The following is a 15,613-nucleotide window of genomic DNA, read 5'->3' on the forward strand; positions in this document are numbered from 1 at the left end:
TCCTGTATCTGGCAGTGGTTGAGATGTTGCTTGCGCACATCCCATGTCGCAGAGGCTGCGCCCGAGCCCCCAGTCTGCTTCTGAATCCAGGTGCTGACACGCCAACACCCAAAGCCCTGGTGGCCATTCCTCTTGCAGCCTTGCTCAGCTCCTGGTGCAAGAAAAGGCAGCTCACCTCCCAGCCGCTCAGCCATCATCTTCATGCCTTTCTCAGTCCTCACATTCCCTCCATCAGCACCTCTTGCTGGCTCGATTTCAGAAAGCCGCATGGGAGCAAGTCTTTGACCCTCGTTGCCAGGTGTGAGCCACAGTCCCTTTCCTTGGCTTATCCCCTCACTGCTCTCATCTCCACTCTTGGCCCCAGGATATCTGCCAAGGCATCATCCAAAGGCATTTCCCCTGCTGGGAATCCTTCCGTGACTCCTGTCTCACCAAGCCAATGCCTTGACTTCACAGTGGCCAAGGCCCCTCAGGTCCTGGCCGCCTGCCACCCACTTCCTCCTCCCCCTCTGCATCACAGCATCAGGCCCCTTGCTGCCGCTGCCTTAAGGCCCTCACTTGCATTGTTTCTTCCTAGGATTATACACACACAGGTATCCCACATTTATTACGTCTCCCCTACAACATTGAATATTGACGAGGCGGGGGCCTGAACCTGTTCACTACTGTATTCCGAGCCCCAGGCATGCAGATGGTGCTCAATAACTAAATATCACACAATTGAATAAAAGATTGCTGACTGCAGGTTCTCACGTTCACAGTTTAGAGCTCAGGAAGGGCGGTGGCCTTGGTGACGGGGACCCGGATCTCCTGTTCTCTGTCTCCTGGAGACGCGGCCTGGGTGCGGGCTCTCAGGCCAGACAGCAGAGCAGGAAGCACGTGGCTGATGTGGGGCACCGTGCCCAGGGGCTCCTGACCCTGCTCCCTGCCAGGGGAGGATTAGGAATAATCCTGACCACTCACCCAGGGCCTGGCAGTTTACAAAGCGCTGTGACAGCCGAACTTGCATCTGGCCACAGAAACCCTCCTACCTGCCCAACCCCCGCTGCCCCTGGAAGGTGGGTAGAGTCGATGAGCTCCCACTGTGGAGACAAGGCCAAGGTCCCTGAGGTTAAAAGGCCAGTCCAAGGCTACACAGAAAGCAGCAGGCTGGGCCAGGCCTTTGTGTACGGACCCTGCCACTGCATCCTGCCCGAATGAACTCCCATCAGCCGAGGCCTCCCGGACAGATGGGGCTGATTTCCTATCACTGAACAAACCACCAAGTCCAAAAAAACCCACGAATCCTTTATTCTTTGGCTGTCTATACAGACACTTAAATACTATCCTGCTGTCCGGTAGCTCCCTGTGCAGGCTGCCTGGGTTGTGTCGAGTCTGCATCCTGAGCCACCAGCCAGCCCAGCGGGAAGCAGTGTCCTGCTGTGTCCACTCCAAGAGCAACAGCACCGTGCAGAAGGCCGGCCCACCACTTGGTGGCCCCGAGGGCCTGGCCAGCCCCGGATGTGGGACAGAGTTTCTCCCTGAGGGTCTACCCGCCCACCTGTGTCCACCTGGATGTTGTCATAGCTCATCCTTGGGCCCTGACTTGCTGCCCGAGACAGAGTCTTGTTGAGGTTGTGTGGGACCCTGCTGGGCGCCCACAGGCTGCTCCTGGGGCAGGTCCATATCTTCTGGGCTGAAGAGCATCTTCACCAGGTCGTCGGCCTGCACCCTGTCCTGTAAGGGACAAGCCCTGCCTGCTCAGAGAGGTTCTGGGTGCAGGAGCTCCGCCACGCCAACAGCCTGCTTGGCCCAGCAGGGAGCCAGGAACCCAATACCCTCCTCCATTCCGGTGGGGCCCCATGTCCAGGTAGCAGAGAAGGCCCAGAGAGGAAGATGATGCTACGTGACCCTGGGGACACAGTGTTGGAGCAGGGAGTCCCAAACCCAATGCTGTGAAGCCCCCGGTGAGAAGCCTTGTGGAGGAGGAGGTGGCACAGGGCCTGTGCAGGAAGGGGCTCTCACCCGCTCACTGTGTCGGGGGTCCAGGGTGAACCACAGGGCGATGGCACAGCGTTGCCCCCTGGTGACGGCCTTCACTCCGTGTGGATTCTCTGTGCCTGAAGAGAATCCCACAGCTCTGCCGCACTTGGGCTGCACCTCCGCCTAAAGGGGACAGAAAAGGGAGTGCAACCCCGCCCTTAGAAAAGACCTGAGCTTATGGGGGCCCACGACTGAAGATGGTTCTTTCCAAAGCTGGAGCTACAGAGAAAGGGCAGCCAGCCAGAGCAGTGACTGGCTGCCCTGGATGCCCCAACCCCCCGGTTTGGGGCAGGGCATACAGGCCACTGGGAAGACCAGCCGGTCAGTCCACTGCCCACTCCAGAGAACAGACATCTGTGTCTCTTGGGCAGGAGAGCAAGAGAATACTCACCGTCACCGTCTTGGCATCCAGTTCAGTGAAATAAAAGTTCCCTCCATCAAAGTCCCCGTTCAGGTAAAGGATGGCGCTGGGGAGGAGAGACACACGGTGCTGCCCTTCTGCCCTGGCTACTCCCCAAAAGCCTGCACCTCCACATGTGCCCAGAGGCGGGGTGGGAGGAGAGGGGCCTTCACAAGACAAACGCCTTCAAAGACCTTGGAAGCAGCATGGCAACCTCTAACCCTCCCCCTCTCCACTCCCTGACACTCTAACCATAGGGAATCCAGCATGTCCTTGGGAGCAGGTGTGTGTGGGGGGGTTCTGTACCACCCACCCCGTGACACATGCATCACACTACTGTAACGAGTTTCTCATTGAGGGGCTTCCTATCCAGAGGTCTGTGGGATGAAGTAGTGGGCTTTAGGAACAGTTGGCCTAACTTGTGTGTCTGCGTGCATGTCCAGGGGTAGGGAGAGAAGGTGGGGCACTGCCTGCCTTGTGGCACCTGCCCCTGTACGCACCTGTAGTCCCGGAAGGTGTAGGCAGGGGGCTCCTTGACACACACGAGGGTCTCGGCATTCAGGATGCAGTTGTCCACGTGCACTGGATGGCTACTGTCCTTCCTTTCGGCCTGTGTCTCTGGGCCAAGGAAACCCGGGTGAGTGCTGGGACATCATAGCCCTTCCTCTGTCATGGGCAGGATGCTGGGGGTGCTTGGAAATGGTCAAGGGACTGAGGGTCGTGGGTCTCGAGCTAAGCCATAAGCACAGTGGCCCCGAGTCTGCAGGCTTCCTGGGATGGCTCTCGGCAAGGGCAGGCACAGCACGGCAGGAAGAAATGGTCACATCCTGATTGGATGACACACTGGGCCCAGGGAAGTGATGAGTGGAGTTGGGAGGTGGGATGGGTGCAGGCTTGGGGTACTCAGTCCTATAGGAGGGGAGGGGTGGAAACCTGAGTGATGAGTGCCGGGAAGATGGGGCCGGTGGTTCTAAGGAATCTATCCCACTAGAAGGCTCTGGGGGTGGGTGGACTGAGAAATCAAGTGGGGAGGGCACACAAAATGCCAGGTCAACCCTCCCCCAGGGCAGCCTGTCCAGTGGGTCACCAGGTCCTTCCCTCCTTCTCTAGCCTCACTGGCTCCTTTTGGATTTAGGCTTGCATCTTCCTCCCCCACGACCACTCTTCGAAGCTTCCCTGCCTCTCCTGACACCTGGCTGTGACGCTGTTCTCTAAAAGCCAAGGCCCTCATGAGTCCACGGCTTGACAATGCTCTGTGGCGTGGCCCTGCCCGGACACTTCATGTTGAGGCTGCATGACTCAGGCTGGCAGGACTCCACACATCCACGGGAAGCAAAGCCCTCTCATGTGCGCCACCTGAAGGCGCGGCAGGGCTATGCATGATCCCCGCAGCCTGTTCTAGCTCACCCCTTCTAAGAAAAACAAAAGGGACGGTGGGAGTCAGAGAACAGGGAAGAACCTTGAATCCCTCAGACACGGGAACAAGCGGGCTTGCAATGCAGCTCAAGACGGTTACAAAGTGTAAGTGAACTCTTGGGCTCAGGGTTGTGGTACACTGCCTGTGATGCCAGCATCGCATATGAGTGCCAGCTCAAGTTCCAACGGCTCTGCTAGCTCTCTCTTGGTGCACCTGGAAAAGCAGTGGAATGGCCCAACAACCTGGGCCCGGCCACCTAGCGGGGAGACCTGGATGGAGCTACAGGTCCCTGGCTGTGGCCTGGCCCAACCCTGGCCATTGTGGCCATTAAGGGAATGAACCAGCAGATGGAGGATCTGTCTCTCTGTAACTCCACCTTTCAAATCAATAAAATCAATTTTAAAACCCTCAAATGTTTTGTAATTCAGCAATTTTCTTAGCTTCCTCAGCTACTAGGCTGCCCAGGGCCTCCTGCACCTTCTTTGGGCTGCACGGCTGTCCACCCCCTTGCCCTGTGCTCTCCACAATGTGTTCCTGATGCCTCTACCTCCTCTGGGAAGCCCTCCAGGCCCTAGTCAGGCTTCCTGTAACTCTGCCACACTGTTGTGATGCCAAGGTTCTGCGAATCGGTCCGGCTGCTTCACCAGCTAGGACAGGGACGGCCCTAGCCTCCACACCCCGAGTGTCCCACCCATGCCAGGGCACAGTGTCCTCAGAGGGGATGGGAGGGCCCACCTTCGATGGCAGTGCGGCACACCAGGTGTGAGTAGGAGAAGTAGAGGGGGGTGTCCAGGCGGAAGTAGGACTCCATGACGCGCCGTACCTTCTCCGTCACGTTGTAGTACAGGTGTGCGCTCTGCAGAGGGACCTTCCCTTCCTGCCCCAGCTGCCAGGAATGTGAGTGCTCAGCTACCCCAAAGGCCCCTCTGTGGCCACCAGAGACCCCTGCCACCCCCCTGCTCGGGGTGCAGTGTCTGCTCCCCACAAGCAGCACACCCGCCCTCCACATGAATACCTGCTGCCGCCTGCCCAGAAGCCCAGTGCTCCGTCTGCCCCCCTCTCCTCCGTGACACTTGGTCTAGCAGACAGGAGCTACAACAAGGCTGAGCTCTTCCGAGCCTCACTCCCCACATGCTGGAAACTGGCGCGGGCAGGCATGGGCTCCAGGTTTCCCCTCATCCAGCGCCAGCAGCTTCTCCCTCCTACTGCTCCTCAGGCATGCAGACCCCACCTGCACCCACTCTACCTTGAGGGCTTTGAAGACAGTGACGCCATAGAACTTCTCGTTGGGAGTGTGCGGGGAAGTCTGCCCCCGGTAGCCATCTCCCGAGGTTGCTGCTGCCTGTAAGATCCCAAAGTTAAGAGGCAGTGGGCCAGGATGGCCTGAGATGAGGTGGGTGGGGGGAGAGTGGGTCAGCAGGGGCCGCCATCCTGCTTCCCTTACATTGGTCAGTCTCTGTAGCTCCCGACACTCGTCATCAGAGATGAGGCCATCCATCACCACCCGCTGGGACCCATTCAAGACCTTGGAATTCATGGTGAGACTAACGCCTTCGTAGAGCAGGGGTCCACCTGGAAGGCAAGCACCAACTCTGGCAAGACCCAGTAGCAGTTCTGCCCACCTAGACCCTTCCCTGCAGACTGTTCCTGTGTAAGGAGCAGAGGTTCCAGCTGTTCCCTGGTCCATCACTTGCACAGGTGAGGTGGTTCCAGAGGACTGTATCTGGAGTCGAGAGATGGATCCAGGGCCCAGTCTGGTCTTGCTAGGAAGGCTCTTGGCCTTTGTGTATTGTTCAGGCACCATCATCGACACATTCCTAGGCCATGACCTCCACAATCGGCAATTGCTGGATGTGACCTGTGGTCCTCCGCTTCTCAGCTGTGTGCCCTTGGCAAGTTACTGACTCGCCCGAGGTTAACCCTGAATTCAACTCATGCTCTGATCTGACTGATAGCATTTCCCTCTAAGTTTGATGCTGATGACAAATAAGACAAGTGACCATCCTAAAAGTATTTGACACACGGTAGAAGCTTAGAAGTTTGGATGACCATTCTAACACCTTCATGATCACAGTCGCCATCAACGTTTACTTGCAGAAGGACCTGCCAGTATGCCTAACCCATCTCAGGGAGTGAAGAGAAGCGGGTGGGAGCCTCTGGACACTAAGCCATGCCAGACCAGTCCTTGCCCTCTGCTCCTCCTGTTGAACCATTAAAGCCAGTAGGGGCAGAGACCCAGCATTCCCTCTCCCTGCTTCCATGGGGTCCCACTGTGATGGGGACACACCAGAGACTCCGCTCAGTCCTTCTACTGGCTGAGGCCTCAGTGTTCGAGGAGCACTGCGCAGACTAGCGAGGGATGGGCACTGGAGGGTTGTACCTGTTCTGCAAGTTACTTAACAACCAGCACAAAGCAGGCTGTAGCAGCCTAAGGAGTTCAGAAAGAGAGGACTCCAATCGGCTGTAGAGGCCGATGACGTGGCAGAGCGGGTAAAGCTTCCAGCTGTGTGCCAGCATCAGTACAGGTCCAGGCTGCTCCACCTCCAGTCCAGCTCCCTGCTAACATGCCTGGGAAAGCAGCTGGAGAGGGCTCAAATGCTTGGGCTCCTGCTATCCATACGGGAGTCCCAGAAGAAGCTCCTGGTTGCTGGCTTTGGACAGGCCAAGCTCTGGCTGCTGTGACTATTTGGGGAGTGAATTATTAGATGGAAGACAGTTCTCTCTTTTTCTGTAACTCTGCCTTTCAAATAAATGAATAGGTCTTAAAAACAAACTTTGAGGGGGGTACCTGAGACAGATTCAAGGGCAGGGATCATGGGAAGTGTGCTGGCAGGAGGGACACAGTCGCACAAAGACTGTGAGTGGGGGCAGGCTGCAGAGCAAGGGGCAGCCCTGCTTGAAGCAGAGGAGGTGTCATTGGAAGAGGAGGCTGTGTGCCTAGGGGGAAGGCAAGGAGGGCAGGGGTAGCATCCTGAGTTTGCAAGCCAGCTCTGGCACCCACCAGTGGGCAAGGACGGACCAGATGAGGGGAGAGGACTGTGACTGCTGGCAGCAGTTGATGGAGCCAGGGGCAATGGGATAAAGGCAGGCAGAATAGAGCTATTATCGGCAGGCACCCAGAGGGAGCGGCAAGGGGGGGGAGGAGGAGCCAGAGGAGGCTTTGAGCAGTGTCCTACAAACGCCTCCAGGGGGCGCTAAACTCACATTTCTGTGATACAGGAATTCTACTTCGCCAAATCGACAGGGCTATTCGCAGCTGGCAGTCCTGCTGGCGAGCTGGGAAGGCCCTAATGCCAGCTGGCCCAACCTGAGGCTGGCCTGCGGGGTGCAGCCTGACAACATGCCCCTTCCTCTTCTCCTTCCTCTCACCTTCCCGAGTCAGCCTGCTCACATCCAGCGACTCCTTGGTCTTCTCTTCTACCAGGGTCTCAATCTCCTTCATGAGGTTTCCAATCTCCTGGGAGATGCGCACAGCTGTCTCCCGTTCGGACCTGTGGGTACAGCCACTCTGAGGCCTGCCACCCCAGGGCCAGCCCTGGGCTTCCACCCCAGCAGCCAGCCCAGACCCGCCCACCCTGGGCCCAGAGTTCGCATCTGCCTGGGCTTGGGAGGCCTCATCAGATCGATCCAATCATGCAGTTTCTTCAAGGTCCTCACTTCTGTTTCTCTTGCAACCTCTTGGGAATCACCTCTTCTGGAGTCCACGAATCCTAACAGTAGGTCAGGGAGAAATGAACAATGCAGGGGCCTTCCTTAGTCTTCCAGGGTCCCAAGGTGTACAACGGGGCTACGGGGGGAAATTCACCCACCTCCCTTCTGGAGGCGAAGCGGGGGTCTCCTGGCTGCCCCTCCCGCTCCTCTAGGTCCCTCATGGTCCCCTTCCACAGATTCCCTGCCTGCTGACCCTCTGACAGTGCAGCGCCTGCCCCACTCGCACCACACTCGCCCGCCCCTCTTTCTGCTGGCTCACCGGATCCACGAAGGGAATTCCAAACACATCATAGGCAAAGAAGAGCAGCTCCTTTTCCAGCAGGCTGCGCTGTCGGTACTCCCGGGCACTCTGCAGAAACAGAGGCAGGGGGCCCTGGATCTCAGCCCTGCCCCTTCACCCTGCAGGGAGACGGTCCCTCTCTGGCTCTCCATTCCCTGGCTCTCCGCCATGACTGACTGCTCTTCAGCTAGGACACAAGTCACTCTTCTCGGCCCAGCGGTTCTCCTGCCTAGCACAGGTGGCAACACCAGCCCCCCAGGTACCTGTGGGACAGAAAACTGGCTGGCTTTCGTGAGATGAGGATGACAACATGGCAGGAGCCCCATACTCAGTGGGGGAGCCTTGGTGCCAGGTGACACCGAGTGACTCATCTAACCTTTACAGACACTTCTGAGGTTGGCTCTATTATCTTCACTTCACAGGGGAGAGAACTGAGGGGGTGAGGGGGGAGTGTTGTCTGTTTAAGGTGACGCTTTAGGAAATGGGGGAGCAGGGACACCTGTTCAAAACCAGGGCCTCCTGGTCCCAAGGCCCATGACCTCCCGCACTGCCTCTTGCCTTCCTCAGCCTCTGACCTGACAGCAGCCCTCCCCGAAGACAACCGCAGGAGAGGGCCTACCTGGCCCAGCAGCCTTCCTGCAGGCAGAGCGCACCCAGCATGGGGTGCTTGGGTCACACCTTTCCCTAGGCGCCCTGCTAGTCTCCAAGCAGCAGGCGGAAGACAGACACAAGAAGACACCATTAGTTAAGATAAACAGTAAGGCACAGTTCAAGCACAGCAAGGTAAAGGAGAGATTCCTGGGCTGTGACCGTATGGGAGTGAGTCCTGGGCTGTGACCGAGTGGGAGTGGGTCCTGGGCTGTGACCGAGTGGGAGTGGGCCCTGGGTTGTGACTGAGTGTGCGTTTCCCAACACCCTATGCCAGGATTGGCGTCTGTACTGGGCTGAACAGCCACAGAGAGTCTGGCTGCCACTTGTCAGCCATGGGCCCTGGACAAGTTCCTGCCAGCTCACAGCCACTGTCCTTGCCTAGGATCTTAGTAGATGTTACTTTCTAGAATGGACCCTGGTTAAAAATGGCAGACTGACCATGTGGGGCTATCTTTCCTCTCTCCCCCAGACTCGCTAATATGACTTTAAAAAAAGGGGGGGGGGAGAGGAAACACTATTAACCAACCAAGACAGAGACTGGAAGTGTCATCTTAAAGCCAGACTGTCAGCATCTGGTGGGCCAAGGAGCAGTTCTAGACTGGTGGTCTTCCTGTGGGAGGGCAGCAGCAGGGCCCTGCCTACTGGAGTCTTGGGGTTGCAGAGACCAAGGGAGGACCCTTGTGCTTCTCCTCTGAACAGCAGGCTTGCTGTCAGAGCTTTCCTTCTTGTGTTTGAGAGGTGGGAAAACGCTGAAGGAGCAAAGAGGACACACAACGGCAGACAGCAAGGAGAGGGAGATGGAAGTCGGAGGGAGATGATTCCGTGACACCCTGGCCAGGTGGCACCAAGCATCCCCGTGCCAATGAGGGGACAACCTGCTTTGCAGCTAACCCTCTGTATCAACTCTGGGCCCACCATGATGCCGAATAGGCCTCAAGTGCTCCCACCCTGGTCCCCGCAACCAGGACAAGCCCTGTGGGGCACATGCAGCAGCAGGTCTCACCTCCCGGGGGTTGATGGATCTGGCTCGTTCCTCTCCAAGCATGGCTGTGTAGTAGGCCAGATTCTGGGTCATCACCTCATCGCTGGGGAAGAAGAGGAGGTAGGTCTTGGCACATTCTATAGCCTGAGTGTAGTTCCCAACTGCAAAGCAGCACATACATAAGATACAGTTACATATGGCTACAAGAAAAGGAACCACTTAGATGCTGCTCTTAGCACAGTTGGAGCCTACAATGACATAGTGCTAGCTGCCGCAGAACAGACTGAGGCAGGCATGTGGGCGCAGCCAGTTAAGCCACAGCCACCTATGCTCAATCCCATGCATGAATCTGGATCTTGGTTCCTCCACTTAAAAAAAAAAAAAAAGAAAAAGAAAAAGAAAAGTTGGGCATGGTGCAATGGTTCAATGGCTAAACCCTTGCTTTGCATGTGCCAGGATTCCATATGGGTTCTGGTTTGTGTCCCGGTTGCTCCACTTCCCCTTCAGCTCCCTGCCTGTGGATTGAGAAAGCAATCAAGCATGGCCCAAAGCCTTAGGACCCTGCACCCACGTGGAAGATCCAGAAGAAGCTCCTGGCTCCTGGCTTTAGATCGGCTTAGCTCCAGCCATTGTGGCCACTTGAGGAGTGAGCCAATGGATGGAAAATCTTTCTGTCAATCTGACTTTCCAATAAAAACAAATAAATTAAAACAAAAAGATTTAAAGACTTATTTTTATTGGAAAGGCAGTTACAGAAAGAGAAGGAAAGACAGATTTTCCATCTGCTGGTTCACTCCTCAGATGGCTGCAATGGCTGAAACTGGGCTGGTCTGAAACCAGGGGCTTCTTACGCATCTCCCACATGGGTGCTGGGTCCAAACACTTGAGTCATCCTCCTCTGCTTTTCCAGGCCATTAGCAGGAAGCTGAGTTGGAAGTGGAGCAGCAGGGACTTGAATTGGTGCCCATTTGGGATACTGGTGTTACAGGCAGAGGCTTAATTTACTATGCCATGGTACTGCAGAACAGACCGAGGCAGGCATCCTGGGAAGCAGTGGGTGATGCTTTAAGTGTTTAAGTTCTACATGGCAGACCCAGAAGTTTTGGGCTCCTGGCTTCAGCCAGTCCATTCTGGGCCACTTCAGGTATTTGGGGAGTGAACCAGCAGATGGGAGCGCACGCAAATGACAGAGACCCAACCACCTGGACCATCACCTTCTGCATCCCAGGAAGCTAGGTGTGAAGCCGGGACTCAAGCACTCCACCATGACCTTCAGTGCCCCAAATCTCAACTGCTCAAAGGCCAACCCCTGGACACCTCTACTTTTGCTACTACCTTTAATTCGAATTTAAACATTAGATGAAATGTTTCAGAGGGGACAAGAAGTATGTCTCCCTCCCTCTGTTTTCTGGTCTGGCTTCTGAAACCAGCTTCCTGTTGACAAAGGGACCACCTGGCATGGTGTCTCCCATAGGCATAGAAAGAATCCAAACAGACTGAAGAAATACATAACTATAAAAAGCCCACTCCCCATCTTGCTCTCATTGTCTTAGGGCAACAGAGAACGAAACAAGCAGGGCTTACTGTTATAATAGGCAAACTGCAGATAATTATAATGTGATGGAAGGAAGTCTTCAAAGGGCTTTTCTCTGCTTGGGTGGGAAGCAAGCTCGGTGACACAGTTCTGCTTGCAGCTGAGGACCTGGATGTAATGATCTAGAAAAAAACACAGAGGAGGCGCCAATAGCACCATCTTCCCGTTCAAGTGGAAGCAGGAATAAGGCTGAGCATGCAGCGTGCGTATCATCAAGGTGAAGGAGGTGGGGGCTGCCAAGGCCTGGCTCTGAGCTGGGTGCACCTGTGATGGCCTGGAAGAGGTCAGCGTTGTAGTCCAGGTAGTTGTAGCCGTCGTAGTCATAGGGGCCCTCGCAGAGAGCCCGGCACTCCTCGTGGGCCACGAAGTACTCCTGCAGTGCTGCCTCCAGGTGGGGCACGGCTTCCTGCGGCTGCTCCTCTGAGTAGAGGCGCACACCCAGCCGGAACTCATGCTACTAGGAGGAAGCGGGGAGTGAGGGGAGCCCAGGGGACCCCTCTGTCTGCCATTCAGGACACAGATGGCAGGGGCTAACTTCTGAAAATCTCAACACACTCAACTCTTTCTCTGGACAAGTGTGAGGGAATTCATGGCCACTTTGTTGCACTTTTTTTTTTATAGCCTTAAGAGTTTTCAGATATACAGAACTGACTTCAAAAATGTCATCCTGATGTTGCTTCTAAGTTACTGAAGTGTAAGACAGCAAAAGCTATTTGTAAACGTGCTCCATCACCATAGCCTGCTTTCTATGGAGAAGATGTTTCCTGTTCAACAGAGCAGCAGTGCTGAGGAGCTGGGCACCACTTGTCACAGTGGACGTGAACAAGACCAGAAAAAAACAAGATGCGTCCAGTACATGGCGTCTGCACAGGATGGACCATCATGCGGCCATCAAAAATTGCCTTTTCCAAGTACCCTTCTATTTCTCCTTGTGTTTGGATGACAGAAGCTTGAGCTAAGTGAGGTTCTTTGCTTTGACTTGAGTCATATCTAGTTCTTTGTCCCTTAAGGTTACTCTGTGTTTACAGTTTAATCCCCTTGTAGAAAATGGCTGTAAATTATCTGTAAACTTTTTCTTTTTTTTTCCCTCTGTAAACTTTCTAAGAGAAACAAATTGCAAATGTGAAGATCTTATGTTAAAAAAAGGTGTTTTCAAAGAAAATCTGAAGACACAGAGACGACTATAGGTTAAAAATTAGATATGAAAGTCTTAAAAGTATTGTAAAATATTCACTGGTTTTCTTAGGTGCTAGCATTAAGTGATTATTTTAAAAATTTGTTGACATTGTTCTGTTATGCAAAGAGAATATTCCTTTAATCAAAAATTAACCCTACCACTAAAAACCACTTGAGAGAGAGAGAGAGAGTGGGAGAGAGAGAGGAGACAGGGTTTTCACCATGTGGGGTTGGGCCTCAAGGTCCCTGAAGTCCTCTTCCTTCACTCCAGACATGGTCTGGTAATAGTCCAGGTTCTGCCGCATCTCCAGGTGCTCGGGGTTGCCCACAAAGAAGGTATGTGCTGCTGCCACGGCTTTTTCCAGCTTGTTTATCTGGGAATGAAGCACAGCTGTAATTCTCACCTGAAGAGATGTGACCTGAAGTGCAGTCCACAGCAAACAGGCAGCCCCAGGCATTCTGAGCCTCCCTCACTGTGCCTAGCTGCTGCCAACCAAAGGCTGAGGGCACAGGGGCCTGGGCAGCTGCAGCCACTTCCCAAACCAGGCATAGGGGCTGTTTACACGCTAGGAGTTCATGTACACTAAAAAAAGGGTACATTGCAGGAGCATCGGTGTGAGATTGTCTCGATGATATATTTTCTTTATTTTTAAAAAGATTTTATTTTTATTTGAAAAGGCAGACTTACAGAGGGGAGAGACACTGCTGGTTCACTCCCCAAGTGGCTGCAGTGGCCAGATGAGTCCATCTGAAGCCAGGAGCCAGGAACCTCTTTCAGGTCTCCCATGTGGGTGCAGAGTCTCAAGGCTTCGGGCCATTCTCCCCTGCTTTTCCAGGGTACAAGCAGGGAGCTGGACAGAAAGTGGAGCAGCCAGGATAAGAACCAGTACCAATATGGGATTCCAGCATGTGCAAGGCAAGGATTTAGCCACTGGGTTATTGCACCACCAGGCCCACTTGGAATTATTTTTAAGAACACTTAAGAACATTAAGAGCATTTCTGGATTGGTTTTATTTTGTTTTGTGACCTAGCTTCGGATTGGCTCAGCTCTAGCCACTGTGGCCACTTGGGGAAGTGAACTAGCAAATGGAGGATCTTTCTCTATCTCTCCTTCTCTCTGTATATCTGCCTTTCCAATAAAAATAAATCTTTAGAAAAAGATTTATTTATTTGAAAGCCAGAGTTTCAGAGAGAGACCATCTTCCTTCCACTCTTCACTTCCTAAATGGCTGTGATGGCTGGGGCTGGGCCAGTCTGACTCCAGGAGCCATGAGCTTCTTCCAGGTCTCCCACGAGTGCAGAGGCCAACCACTTGGGCCATCCTGTGCTGCTTTCCCAGGTGCACCATCAGGATAGGAATCACATGGGTGCCCATAGGGGATGCTGGTGTTGCAGGTGGTGGCTTAACCTACCACGCCACAACACAGGTCCCAGGACTGTTGCTTTTAAGGATCTACTCTCACCCCCCCCCCAGATCCCCCTGCAGTGGTGTGTCCTCCCCCATCTCCTCACTCCCCTCCCCACCCTTTTCTTGACTCTCTAAGCACTGAGGCACCTCCCTCCCTCCATCTGGAGGACCCAGCCCCATGTGCCCACATCACCCATCCTGTCACCACTTTCCTTCTTCCGGGGCTTATTCTCCAGAATTAGCTAACCGGGTCTAAAACCCAAGCCTGAGGCGGGTTCTCTAAAGCCTGCAGACTTCTCTTCCCCAGTTGGTCTCACTCACCTCCCCAGTCCCCTCTCCTGCTGCCCCCCACGCATCCTGACACCCCAAGCACAGCTGACGTTCCCAGGACAACCCCATGCTGGGTCGTCCTCTTCCTCCTTCCGGCTCAGCCTCTCTCTCCAGCAATATTTGGGAGTTGGATCTCCTCTCTTCTTTTGAGACTCTAATTTCTGAGCCCAAAGCTATGTTCTGTTTCTTTTGCGGCCCCACAAACCTAGCAGCCGTCCCACAAAGCGAGACAGAAGCCAAAACTCAGGGGAGCGGCTAGCTAGCTGCACACTAACTGGAACACGGCTCGGACTCAACACACGCCTGCCACAGCCTTTCCAGAAGCGCTGCTGGACCCTGTGACCAGACCCGGCCCAATTATTCTGAATGGAGGAACAGAGGGGAAGCACGAGAGAAGAATATTTCTTTGTGGGGGTCTCCCAAAGTCTCGAGGTCTCTCTTTAGCTTGAACAGGAGGTCTGCTAAACTTCAGACATCACAGACTTTCTCCTTTTTCCTCAACACAGTGGGATTAAGAACCGCCGGCTCTGGGCCGCCATCACCACCGTCACCACTTAGGGGCTGTGGTGTTTCACGCCCATGGGTGTATCTGGCCCTGGGGTTCCTAAAAATAGGAATTTTCTTTGGCAACCTGACAGAGGGTCCCCACCCTTCCCACCCCACCCCCCATCCAGGGAGCGTCTAGGCAGCCCCTGCTGGCGACGTGGCAATCCCACAGCCTGAAAGAGAGCGGCTGGGCTCGGTGGCGGCAGGAAAGCCATCACTGGAAAGCGATCCGGGAGGAAGAGAAGGTGGACGCGTCCAGCATCCCTGGGACGCAGCGGAGTCGGGTCAGAAGAACATGGGCCGCCGCTTCGGTGTCCTCCAAGGAGGTCCCCCACGAAGCCCCCAAAGGCCAAGGATCTGTGCGGCCTGTGTGCTAACTCCAGGCAGTCTTTCGGGGTTAGCGTCTGCCCACTCCTGCGCCCGAGGAGCGCTCCCCAGGCAGGAGGTCCCCTCCCCCGGCCCTCTCTCTCGGACACTTTCCGGGCGCCCCCAAGCCCACCAGGATCCCCTGCAACCACGCCCCTGCCCCGGAAGGACTCCCGCCAGACGCCCGGCTCCGGGCAGGCCTGCACCTTGAAGTAAGCGACTTGCAGGTAGTTATAGGGGCTCCGCTTACGGAACTCCAGCTCCAGCTCCTCGCTCAGCGAGTGGGCGGCCGGCGGCCCCAGGCAGCGGCGCAGGCAGGCGGCGCGGCGCAGCAAGCCCCCGAAGAAGCGCAGGTCGTGCAGGGCTGCGGCGGCCGGGGTCTGCGCCGCCAGGCTCGGGGCCGAGTCTAGGTCCAGCTCCCACGGGAGGTCGGCGGCACACTGCGTGCGGCAGCGCAGGCGGAGGGCGCGCAGGGCGGCCCGCGAGCGCAGCGCCCGCTCCATGCTCAGGACCACCCCGGCCCAGTCCCCGCGCGCGTAGGCCGCGGTCCCTTCGGAGAAGAGCAGGTCGGGCGCTGCCATGTCCCATGCCGCCTCGGACTCGACCTCGGCCTGGGAGGCAGCGGCGGCGACAGCCAGCAGCAGTGTGGTCAGCAGCCTCAGCGCCCGTGCCGCCATCGCCTGCCCAGACCTAACGGCACCGCGCGCCTCCCGCCCCGGCGCGCCGAAG

The 15,613-nt window shown here is 55.7% G+C and overlaps 1 protein-coding gene across 4 annotated transcripts; it reads right to left on the reverse strand.

Moving 5' to 3' along the window:
• Window positions 1-1,163: 1,163 nt before the first annotated feature.
• P3H1 (prolyl 3-hydroxylase 1) lies at window positions 1,164-15,593 on the reverse strand. Of its 4 annotated transcripts, XM_040974321.1 has the most exons (16): window positions 15,091-15,593; window positions 12,455-12,607; window positions 11,322-11,511; window positions 11,048-11,179; window positions 9,485-9,624; window positions 7,810-7,899; window positions 7,497-7,549; window positions 7,209-7,330; window positions 5,284-5,411; window positions 5,086-5,181; window positions 4,575-4,725; window positions 2,923-3,040; window positions 2,414-2,489; window positions 2,005-2,145; window positions 1,602-1,716; window positions 1,164-1,455 (listed from the first exon to the last, which is right to left on the reverse strand). In XM_040974321.1, the coding sequence occupies exons 1-16, from the start codon at window positions 15,559-15,561 to the stop codon at window positions 1,316-1,318; spliced, it is 2,316 nt and encodes a 771-aa protein (XP_040830255.1). In that variant the 5' UTR covers window positions 15,562-15,593; the 3' UTR covers window positions 1,164-1,315. The 4 variants fall into 4 exon arrangements, with proteins under 4 accessions (XP_040830255.1, XP_040830256.1, XP_040830257.1 ...); XM_040974322.1 differs by having other exon boundaries at window positions 1,353-1,716; window positions 7,209-7,345; XM_040974323.1 differs by having other exon boundaries at window positions 1,353-1,716; window positions 15,091-15,590.
• Window positions 15,594-15,613: the final 20 nt, after the last annotated feature.

The sequence above is a fragment of the Ochotona curzoniae genome, unplaced genomic scaffold (genome assembly GCF_017591425.1).
Source record: "Ochotona curzoniae isolate NIBS_2020 unplaced genomic scaffold, NIBS_Ocur_1.0 contig_2404, whole genome shotgun sequence".
Classification (NCBI taxonomy): Eukaryota; Metazoa; Chordata; class Mammalia; order Lagomorpha; family Ochotonidae; genus Ochotona; species Ochotona curzoniae.